Raw genomic sequence first — 12267 nt, forward strand, 5'->3', positions numbered from 1 at the left:
CGATCTTCTCGGCAACCATATACACTATTTTCAAAGACCACAACAGGTTATGTTGATGATCAAAAACTGATAAATGTGGTAGACATGGGAAGAAGGCGATGTATAATTTCAGAGAGACTATCTTGCTGACTGAGAATGGAAGTTTCCACACACCTTGGCAACCTTATATGCCATTTTAAAGATTACCATAGATTTTGTTGGTGATCGAAAGTTGACAGAATATGGTGGACATGGGAAGAAGACGACATCTAATCATAGTGAGATAGTCACATGGACTTAAAAAGAAGTCTTTTAATACTCTTGGTAATCATGTATATGCTACTTTCAAAGACCATAGTGGATTGTATTAGCAATCAGAAACTGACAGAACGTGGTGAATGTGAAAAGAAGGTGATATTCAATCTTAGCAAGACAATCATGTAGACCAAGAAGAAAGTTTTCCAATTTTCTTAGTGTTGAGACCGGCAACAGAAGCACTCACACAAATAATAGAGAGAATAAAAAGAAGAAAAACAACATAAAAATTTTTACGTGGTTCGGTCCCTCAAATAGATCTACATCTACGATCTCGAAAAGATATCTCGACTAAAATAAAACTGCTATAATTTTTGAACGGACAAAATTATAAAACTTCTCTTTTTCACAACTCCCTAAGATCCCGATTACACTCTCTTAGTTAACCTAAGGCTTGGTTTGTTGTGGTGGTTATAAACAAGAACCAGGAGGGCTTATTTATAAGAGTACCAGATTCCCCCTGTTTTAGTCCCAACCGATGTGGGACTTTGAAAACCACTATGCTTGCCACAATAATTCCTTCTTTTTTCAAAAGTTCTACATATCTCTACTTTATCGAAGAACCGAACTCTCTTCTCAATTTTTGGAGTGTCTGTCCTTCTACTGCTTTCCATCTTCGCTAATAAGGTATGTCCATCTACATAGTAGATGTTTTTCACTTTCTTCCTTCCTTGCATAACTAAGTTTCCACCCTTGTACACTCTACACCAATTCTCAATGCTAACATACTTGTATCTATGTAAAGCAAACTCACCCAATGAAAATATTAGCTCCACCAATAGGCACATACTTTATATCAGGAATTACTTTGACTTTATCATTGTGGAGCTTCAGGCGAACTCTTCCAACGCCTTCTATCTTTTGCTTCAGATTATTTTCCACATTGACGTAGTCAAAATCGCCCTCAATGTGCAAAGTGTCAAGCAGGTCTCGATTAGCGCATACATGGACACCAGTAGCAGAATCATCATCCAGTTAGAATTACTTTTAATGGCAGCCGTGTTTGAGAGGTAAAATTCATCATCAGTATTGACCATATTTATGGAAAAATCACTCTTTGACTTACCCTTCAACTCTTTCAGACTTTTTAAATCCTCCATGAACTTTGGGTAGTGAACCTGGATGTGATCAAACTCTCCACAGTAATGGCATTCAACAGTGCTAAAATCTTTCGACCAAGATCTCGATCTTCCACCATGTCGGTCATCTCTCTTCTTTCTCCCCCTCTCAGAACTCTCTGCAACTAGTACTCGACTCTCTCTGGGGTAATCTTGATCTTCCATCATTCGATGATTTTCTTTCAAAATTTTCATCACCTCATTTAACTGCAGTATATTTTTTTCTGCTAGCATTGACCGCACCAGTGATTTGTAGGATCTGGATAGTGAAGCCAACAAGAGCAATGCCTGCTCTTCTTCCTTAATCGTCTCCCGTGCATTCAATAGTCAATATACTAACTCATTAAATTTATTTGAATAGTCAATAATATTACCTCCTTTCTCCATCTTCAGTGAGTATAGATCCATCTTCATCATCAAGCGATTAGTTAACATCTTCGAGGCATACTTGCTCTTCAACATGTCCTATAATATCTCGATGATGTCTCCTTCAACATCATGATTTTAATTTGTGGGGCCAGTGCCGTCTGAATCATACTAACTGTCTTCTTTTGGATTGTACTCCAATTTGAATCTTTCATCTCATTCGACTTTTCATCCTGTAATACAGAATCAAAACCCTACTACACCAAATAATCTTAAATTGTGTATTGCCACAAAGTAAAATTAGTCCTTCCATCAAATAATAAAATCTCATTCTTCAATGTAGTCATGGTGTTTAAAATCCCCAATCAAATACTTCCACTCAAATAACCAGCAATAAGTACCAAAAAATAAGCTAAATTTAAGAAAACCGACCTAAAAAATAGAACCAGTACATTAAACTTAGTCAGAACCAACTTTTTTTCAAAAAAAATGCTGATGTGGCATCGAGATCCTCTGACATGGTGCTGACTGATCTTCCACCTGGATTGCTGATGTGGCACCTCTTGCTCCTTTCTCTCTCTTCTTTTAGACTGGAACCTCGCTCTGATACCACTTGTTGAGATTGATAGTGGAAGCACTCACATAAATAATAGAAAGAATAAAATGGAGAAAAACAATACAAAAATTTTTACATGGTTTGGTCTCTCAAATAGATCTACATCCATGATCCTGAAAGGGATATCTCTAATAAAATAAAACTGCTACAATTTTTGAACCGACAAAATTATAAACCCTCTCTTCTTTATAACTCTCCAAGACCCCGATTACACTCTCCTAGTTAACCTAAGGCTTGGCTTGTTGTAGTGGTTATAAATAAAAATCAAGAGGGCCTATTTATAGGAGCACCAGGCTCTTCCTATTTTAGTTTTAACCGATGTGGGACTTTGAAAATTACTATGCTTGCCACAATACTTAGCAATATATACACTACTTTTAAAAGCCATGAGACTTTGTTGGTGATTAGAGATTAACAAAATGTGGTTGATATAAGAAGGCAACATGCATGCAATCTTAGCAAGATAGCCATGTGAATTGAGAATGAAGTTTTCCAACCTTCTTGGCAATTGTATATGCTACTATCGAAAGGGTATGTTGGTCTTTTTATTATTTATTTATTTCTGATCATTGGATTAAATATGGATCATTCGGATTTTAAATAGTTAAAATACTCATGTGTATGGTTAGTGCGGTAAATATTTCAAAGATCAGAGCTAATTCATGCCACAATCAAATTGATTTTTTTGTTTTCTAAAAAGTCTTCATCGTGGGCAACAAAGGCGGAGGAGCCGTGAGTGGGGTAGTGGTGGTGCAGAGAAATCACCGGCCAGAGAGATTGCGGGCACGCATGGGGCAAGGGGCTGAAGAAGCTACTGGCATCGGGGGTGGGGGAACCACGGGCGTGTGTGGTAGGGGGTTGCAGAAGCTGCGAGTGTCAGAAAGGAGGGCTTGGGGTGGGGATTGTTATGGTGGTGGTGGCGCAGAAGTCGTGGGTGCCGGAGAGGGGGGCCGAGGGATATGCATAGGGAGGGATGGTAACGGCAGGCACATGCGAGGAGGGTGGGGGGTCATCGAAGCCACCATTGCCAGGGGGCTTATGGTGGGGGAACCATGGGTGCTGAAGAGGGGGCATAAAGGCGAAGGAGTTGCGGGCAGGTGGGGAGAGATGGAGGAGGCACGAGTAGCATTGGAGGGGAGGAGGCGGTGCGCATGGAGAAGCTAAGGCAGAAGGAGAAAGAAAAAAGAAAAAAATAAAAATAATATAATATTATTTAAAAAATAAAATATATAAAAGATAATAAAAATATCTTAAATATTTTTTATATTAAAATATTATAAAAAAGTATAGTAGCAAAATTTATCTAAATTATATTATTTTGGTAAGAAAATAAAAAATATATTCATTAATACTTATTTCTAGATACACATAATTATATTTTAAAAGTATTGTTCTTTAAGCATAATTGATAGGCTTCGTGATCACGGAGATCTAGTGCTAGCTATAACTAGTAGATAAATTATACGGTGCTTGATGTATGATTTTTTTTTTATTTGATTATTTTTGAAATATAATATAGTAGTGTAATATATTATAATAAATAAAAATTTTAATAATTATTTTTTTGTTGTATAACAAATAATGGACTTAATTTAATGATTGTTGAATAGTATTTTTCATCATTAATAATAATATATTATGAATAACGGATAATTTTATATAAAATTTTTTATTATTAATATTGACATCATTAATACAGACCCATGCAATATGTAAATATGATTTTCTTCATTTATTTTTTTAATATTTTTAAAATATAATAAAATATTAATAAATAATTTTTTATTGTATATTAAAAAACAAAATGTGTTGCCGGCCCAGCATGTTAAGACCATCGTTAGCATCCACCGTATGTTAGACAACAAACTTTAATACTAAACGATCACATTAATATCAGTGCCATTAATACAACTGGTGACGTGAGGGCTCTGCAAAAATTTAGCTTCAAAATTTAGATATATTTGATATATTTGCATTGTAATTTGGATTTTTTTTCTTTTTTTTTTTGATAGAATTTTTTTTTTGTTTCTTTTTTTTCTTTGATTGCTGTTCCGTCACTGGTCTTACGCAACCTAATTTGTCATTTTGGGCAACTTTCGGGCTATCAAATGGTACCACAAGACAATTATACAAAAAAAAAGAAAAAAAAAAGAAAAAAAGGTATAACATGACAAGCAATATAAATTTAAAAGGACGGACTAGAGAGGAGTGGGAAAGGGAATGAGGTTTCCAGGAGTGGGGCCCAAACACCTCAGAAGCTCCGCTATATAAGCCGACACCCGACCCTCCTTTCTATCTCTATCCCTCTGCGAGCATCGCCTTGCTTTCTAGACGTGCTGTTGGACGTAGCTTGTAGCAAGAGAGGGAGAGGATGTTGGGTGTGTTCAGCGGCGAGGTGGTGGAGGTGCCGGCGGAGCTGGTGGCGGCGGGGAGCAGGACGCCGTCGCCGAAGACGCGGGCGTCCGAGCTCGTGGCTCGATTCATCGACAGCTCTGTCCCGGCCGTGTCGTTCCAGATCGGCTCCCTCGGCCACCTCGCCTACTCCCACGCCAACCAGTCCCCCTTCCGCCCCAGGTTATAATATCCTATCCCTTCCCTTATCAACTATATTATTATTATTGTTATTATTATTACCTCGTCCTCTTGGTTTCCTTTTCTTTTATATTGGTCATCTCATCTCTCCTTCATCCTGGATGGGTAACGGAATCAAATGATCCTTTTGGTATTCTTTTTAGCTTTTTTTTTTTTTTTTTTTTGCCTTTTATAGTATTAATTGTTGTTTTGTTCTAGAACTTTTATGTTGTGAGAAGTTGGGAAATTTGTATTAATTCTGTCCAGAATGATTTGTGGTGGTTTTGTAAAATCAGCATTTTTTTTTTGTTTTCTTTTTTAAAGAAATGGATTTCTTTTTCCCTATAAATGATTTTTTTTTTGGGGGGGTAAGATGTTTGAAATGAGTTTGAGTTGAATAAACTTTTTTTTTTTTTCAAGAATTAGGAAATAAGAAATGATGCAAAAGATGTGTCGCTGATAAAAAAAAAAAAAAATAATAGTGTTTATGATGTAGAAGTTATAAATATATAAAACTAACTATATTTAATTATTCTTTTTATTTTAATAATAAAATATTATATTTACGTTCCCGTCTGGTTTGTGGGAGGCGGTTTGGAAGGGCTTGTGGCTTCTGGAAAACACGCCCACAGAGTAGGAATAAATAAATAAGAAAAAAAGCAAAAGACAAACTGGGATTTGGAAACTTTTAGCAGCAAGCTATGAGACAAATTATTCGCGTGGGTCCCATGCCTGTGAGACAAAAATAATGATAACAAAATAAAAATAAAGCAGATCTCTCGAACTCATGCACCGGGTAACACATAGGCAATATGGTCAAGCTAGCTGTTAAAAATTAGAGGTGACAATCTGATCGAATCGAATATAAAATAGATCAAAAAAAATTAATTCAAATTTAATTTATTTATCAAATAAAATTTAAATTCAAATTTAAATTTATCTATTTTATTAAATATAAAATTTAATCCAATTTATAACGAGTTAAGTCAATTTAAATGGTTAAATATTGCCATCCCTACTCAAAATCTCGGGATGTCCAACATCTGTCTTACTGCTAGCTTGATATTAATTGTTGTTCCCCAAAATAATTTCTTGAATGCACCCGATTGGACACAAAGTATCACCGCAATTATTCCATATCTTGAAAGGTTCCTTGTTAATTTGACATATTCTAACAACAAAATATTTTACCTGAGAGAGAATAACCACTGAAGATGAAGTTATTATCAAGTATTGCCTGAAAACTAAATGATAGCCAATCCAAGTTAAAGATGGTGACACTTGAGATGACAGGCCAGCAAAAATAGTTTGTTAGTGGGCATAGGGTTTGGTGGTGGAAGCAAGTTGAGATCTAGGGTTGCCTTAGCATGGCTAATTGAGTAATCCATCTAATTTATTTGATTTTCAAAAGAAACCCAAACATACAAGGAAACTTGCTTAAAAAGATCCAGCGGGAATCTAAGTTCCATGAATAACTTTATTTACATTAGTTTCTAGTTATTATTTTGAGCTGAGTTCAAACTAGCCAAGTCTATTCTTAGGTCAGTTTGGGTATTTTCATAGGAATCGGGTGAATGTCTAGACCAGTAAAGATCAGTTTGGGTATTTCTATAGGTATTGGGTTTGATAATCTGTGTTTTCTTAAAATTTGTCCAAGTCCTAGCCTTAATCCTAACTTGTAGGCTTGTTGATCTGTAGGAAGAAAAAAGATCTATAGAATTTTTTCCCCTCCCATCGGATTTAAGTTGCAGTGTTCTTGGGTTAACATGGATCATGTCAAAATACGCTGCCCAATCCATGAATACAGTAGAAAATCTAGCCCAATTATACTAGATTTTCCAAACATACCCTAAATATATAAATTTTTGTTACTTTCCTATATACAAGCTTTACCTAGACCATACCTAGCAGACAAGGCCCCACAGAAGAATACACAACCTTGCTTCTGTGGCTACCTCATTTTTGTAAAGTACTAGCGTTTCTTGTATAAGATTTTTATGCACATCAAAATCTAAAATTCGAATATGTTCTTGTTGCACCCCTAGTTTGGGACATTCATATAGCCTACTAATACATGGGACTTTATTGATTGGAAAGATTCTTGAGTACCACTCTGAGCTGTAATCTGGTAGAGAAAGGGAGTTCCAGCTATTGGGAGAAAGGAATGACTTATTAAAGTCTTCCTTGTGACCAATTCCTGTAGCTTGGGCTGTAGAAGATTCTTTTTGTAAAGTTTGTGCAACCAATATGGCATAACATACTTATGTTAACCGAGTTTGACGAGTTGGCCAGCATCAAGATACTTGTAGTAATCTTGAAGTATCTTATGTTCCAGCTTTAGGTGTTCCTTCAATTATTAATGCGAATAATTCTTCCATCATTCGACAACCTGTTCTCTTTTGTGGACCAAGACAAGTTTTATGCTCAAACTTCAGAAGATGTTTCTCATATGGAATAATTCTTGAAATAATTGACAGCCCTTCTACCGTTGGTTGTACTCCTGAGGTATTGAACCTTAGGGCTATTATGATCCTTAATTAGGAAAAAAAAAAAACAAAAAAAAACCCTGCTGTTCTCTGATCACTATAATAGTTTTTTATGGATTACATGTGTCCCATACCTATCCATTCATATAATAACTTGACTCATGGTGGGAGGTGGGTGGTGTTCAGACGTCGTCCTCAAAGCCTCAAACTAATTTTATACCAACTTTTAAGCAAAAATTTGAATCTCAACGGGTGATCTTCTCAAATATATTATATATAACACCTTCTCTTTGTGTGAAGCACTGATGGTGATCTTGTTGCAGGTCGTTTGCAGCGAAGGATGATATATTCTGCCTGTTTGAAGGAGTGTTGGATAATCTTGGCAGATTAAGGCAGCACTATGGCCTCTCCAAGAGTGCCAATGAGGTGATGCTCGTCATCGAGTCCTACAAGGCCCTGCGCGACCGGGCACCATATCCACCCAGCTCCATGCTTGCCTACCTCTCTGGAAATTTTGCATTTGTGCTCTTCGACAAGTCCACCTCTTCGCTCCTCGTGGCTTCTGTAAGTGATCATCCGCACCCTTGGCACCTCAAGTAATTTGCATGCAGCTCTGGTGGTTCATGATGCTGTGTCATGATTGTAATGTAACAGGATCCAGATGGAAAGGTTCCTTTGTTCTGGGGGATTACTGCAGATGGGTGTGTGGCCTTTGCTGACAATCTGGACTTGCTTAAAGGATCTTGTGGCAAGTCTCTTGCTCCGTTCCCTCAAGGTAATTGATCTATTGATTCGCAAGTTTAGCAGATATAGGATTGTTATAGGATCGATGCTCTGATATTATATAACAACACACTGAGTTATGATTCAGTGTAAAATGGAGAAAGGTGATTGATCAATAAATACTAGAGTTTAGGACCTGAGTGTGTGCATGATTATATAGTACTAGATGGTACCTATATAAGAAGAATTAAACTTGCAGCACAAATAGCTGTTCCACTCACCACAAAGAAGAGAGTGCTAAAATATTAGGAAAAGATGTTATGATCTACTAAAAATAACTTTGACTCTAAACATCTGGTTGTTTACAGCCACTTCAAATGCCCAAATTCAAGAAATGATCTATAAAAAAACCTTTTCTTAAGGGAAGAAAATTATCTAGATCTTTATTCCTATCAAAGAGTCTTTAAACTTTACCCTCCTATTATTATTAGAAAATAGATATTCTGAACCTACTTAAGAGTAGAATAGAAGCTCAATTGAACTTGAATTTGTTGGTCAAATCGAGCAAGTGCAACTTCAACTTTTATTACAGCTGTTTACTCCCTGTCCCGCAAGCAAGCAATCCAAACTTGTGAATATGCATGATTTGATGATTCCAGAATTTTAGTGTTTAACTTTAACTACTAGAATTCACAAGCATGCTTCCATATGGTCTTAATACCTCTGAGATTTAATGAACTTCCCATATTCTCCCTTGTGTTAGTTTGTCATTTACTATATAAAACACAGAAGGATTAAACTTGTAACACCATGATGAAGCACTGTCATTGATCTTGATCTTCGCTACCATACTTTGTAAGGAAGACATGAACACCCTCCAATGCTCACCCAGTCAATCATGGACTTGCTTGTAAAACAAATAGGATAATTTTGATGCCCTTTGAGCAACTAGTCATTACAACTCGTGATGTTCATCTTTATATATAGTTGTTGGTGGCTGCACTGCAGGATGTTTCTATTCGAACACTCTGGGAGGGTTGAAAAGCTTTGAGAACCCAAAGAACAAGGTCACTGCTATTTTAGCAGATGAAGAAGAGATATGCGGCGCCACTTTCAAGGTCATTAATACGCTTTCTCTTCTATGATAATCTGCAACTCTACTGTGTTCTAATATTTTGAGAAAAACTTTTTTTCAAATATTTATTGTAGATTATGTTATGTCTGATACCCTTTTTCCCTGAATATATGGTATGAGAACCAGACTACATTAGGTGTGAAATAAAGCCACAAATATAAACTAAATTAAATAAAAATTATGCCATCGAGCTTTTGTTTTTTCTTTTTTTCTTGAATATCCTGACTTTCTATTGTATCTGAAAAGCCACTTAATAGAGATCATTATGTAGATCCAAGGGAAGTCATGAATGAGACAAAAAGCTTACAATGATAGCAACAGAAGGCATATTTATGGGTGAGCAATGAGCATGTCCAAGATCAGGTTTGGATCAAAATGGAAACTGCAAAGGGAGAAATGGATGAGCTAAAAAAAATGTGATGTTGCAATGTATTCCAAGCTAAGAACCAGATCATGCACTCATGGTGGTGTTAGCAGGGACTGAAAAGATGCCCTTCTTTTAGATTCTTACCAATGAAAGGAGGATCTAAATGGGCTTTGAGTGAAGCAGGAAGCTTTGAGGTTGGCTTTTATGATAACCTTGCATCGTGTATCATCCATCTCAATCTGCTTTGAAGCCGGTTCCTTACCATATACCTTAAGAAAAAGTCCTTTCCAAGAAAAAGAAGGAATCTGCCGTCTAATTGCATCATTCATGCTAAGAAAATAATTTATATTTTTTGCGAAATAACTTGTATTATCTTTCATCTTCCTTATAAAGTATAAAACTGTAATTTGCTGCTATTATATGTACAGGTGGAAGGATCTGCAGTCCTCACAGCAACACATTAGGAGTGAGTTGCTCGGGGCAGAAGATCCAATCTTGTTGTGAATGGATGCCACGAGGCATGAAGTTACCGTGTTTATAATGCTGGAATGTCACGAGTGTGCTTCAATTTAGAATAATCTTTTAGGTGTAATCCTCCTCCATAAGTGCATTGTAATCAGACTTTATGTATGTAAATCTGGTTATGCTCAAAATAAGATGTTTAAAGTAACTTTTTCCCAGTAACTGAAATTTATTTTTAGCTTGTCATCTTATCATCTTTAACACTTGTTACAAAAACCATGGCAGATTCCATTTAACAAATAAAGAAAATCCCATGGTGGAGTTTCTCTCCTTTTACTGCCAATGCTTGATGAGGGAATTGAAAAACAATTCTCTCTTTTAAGCCAATTACCCTATGGGAATGTACTTGTATGGTCCATGAAAAAAAAAAAAAATCGGCTCATTTCAAAGTTCCTAGATGTTTTGCATATAAGCTATTTCTTGTGCCATTGAGAAATTATGCAAAATAGAGACTCATTTAAAAACAATGTACTTTCTTTCTAATATATATATATGAGTGTGTGTGTGTGTGTGTGTAAGATGTATGTATACATATGTACTATGTACGTATGCATGCATGCATGTATGTGCGTCTTTATGTATTCATGTCCGCATGTAGTTACATGTAATGATGTAGGATGATGTCGCCCTCCTGAAACCCACGACAAATGATCTCCGTAGCGGCTGTGAGGTTAAAATGAAGGCCATCCTTGTAGAGCAGAGGTTTACTCAAATCCATCCACGTCTCGAGAGCTTATCCATGGCAAGTGCTTCTTTTGACCCTACCATTGGATACCCTTCCATATAAAAACCCAACTACCACCTCCACCACCTTATTGCTCAACCCAAGCATAACGGCACCCGCCACCACCTCACCCTCCCCCTCCTGTGCCTTGACCTCCACCTCTGACAGGGAATTGGAAGGTGTTGGTATCTTTGACATGAGCTCTTTAAGGTCTCATCTCCCCCAAAACTAAGACCCCAATCTTGAGCTCATGCTTTCTAGTTTCATGAATATATAGGCATACATGTACACACATGCATGTGTATGTATCTTCAAATATGTTCTGTCATTTGCTACAATGCAAACTTTTGAAAAGCGTTGCGTCAAACTGAAGGATAGAACCATATATACAATGCTGCTAGCCTAGTATTAGAATCAATATTTCCAATACCAGTTGGTACTAGTGCATGCCAACTGTATTGTATCGTATTAATATCGAACTGATTTGCAGTAGAAGAAGCCAATGGGATGGTATCAATATGGGATTTGATACCGAGATGATGAATCTTGATCGAAATTTAAAGCATCAGTTTGATGATTAGTTAACCAGCGGTTTGAATAATTAGCTTATGTTTGCTTTATTATTGTTTCGCAGGAGGAAAGGATTATCAAATCATTTCTCAGGCAAATCGCGGTCTTTCATGTGCCTCGCAGATGCAAAGTGCGTCGATGATCTTAAGAAGGAAGAGATACCAGAAGCAAAGAGGAGGAGGTATTTGGACCAACGAGAGGCCGTGTCCCATTCTTCTCTCTCCTGTAGGACCAAGACAACTAGAACTTCCCATTGCCGGTCTTACGTGGGAGTGTAGAAGTCCAAGAGAATATTGATTTTCAGATTTGTACAGAAATCAAATATTAAAAGGCTTTTTCTTATAAACAATCACCAAGGGAAGAACAAATTATAGACTTGCATGAAACCAAATAGGCCAACTTTCCAACTACTAATTCCATGTTCAGCCTCAGAGAAATTGTTTCACTGATTTGGCTGAGACAATCTTTCAAAGTCCTGGATCATCAACCAGTGAATGAGATTTTGCCTCAGCTTGAAGTTGTCATCGTACAATGTCAAAACGGGGTATTTTCTGACGATGGTAGCTTCTCAGCATCTTTCCACTCAAAATTTATCCCAACACTCGCAGTACAACGGTTCAACTAGAGCACATGTTCACCTGATTCAGTTCAAAAACTGCAGATCTAAGAATAATCTGCAATCTCCCATGACTCAAGTACAATTTACTACTGGTCCAGGACGATTGCAACCAGTATGTCTTATTTGTATGTAGGCTATTGTGACTGGGAAACCGCA

The 12267-nt window shown here is 36.8% G+C and overlaps 1 protein-coding gene and 1 long non-coding RNA gene across 3 annotated transcripts; both read left to right on the top strand.

Annotated features, from left to right (window-relative positions):
- Positions 1-775: 775 nt before the first annotated feature.
- On the top strand, positions 776-3170 carry LOC140852090 (uncharacterized). Its single transcript, XR_012134988.1, has 3 exons — positions 776-921; positions 1165-1304; positions 1377-3170. It is a non-coding gene; the product is annotated as an uncharacterized lncRNA (long non-coding RNA).
- A 1507-nt stretch (positions 3171-4677) lies between these two features.
- On the top strand, positions 4678-10384 carry LOC105052726 (stem-specific protein TSJT1). Of its 2 annotated transcripts, none has more exons than XM_073245080.1 (5): positions 4678-4968; positions 7775-8015; positions 8106-8226; positions 9183-9292; positions 9581-9726. In XM_073245080.1, the coding sequence occupies exons 1-5, from the start codon at positions 4766-4768 to the stop codon at positions 9596-9598; spliced, it is 693 nt and encodes a 230-aa protein (XP_073101181.1). In that variant the 5' UTR covers positions 4678-4765; the 3' UTR covers positions 9599-9726. The 2 variants fall into 2 exon arrangements, with proteins under 2 accessions (XP_073101181.1, XP_010931953.1); XM_010933651.4 differs by lacking the exon at positions 9581-9726 and adding an exon at positions 10105-10384 and having other exon boundaries at positions 4679-4968.
- The last annotated feature ends 1883 nt before the right edge of the window (positions 10385-12267 follow it).

Source organism: Elaeis guineensis, chromosome 10 (assembly GCF_000442705.2).
Source record: "Elaeis guineensis isolate ETL-2024a chromosome 10, EG11, whole genome shotgun sequence".
Classification (NCBI taxonomy): domain Eukaryota; kingdom Viridiplantae; phylum Streptophyta; class Magnoliopsida; order Arecales; family Arecaceae; genus Elaeis; species Elaeis guineensis.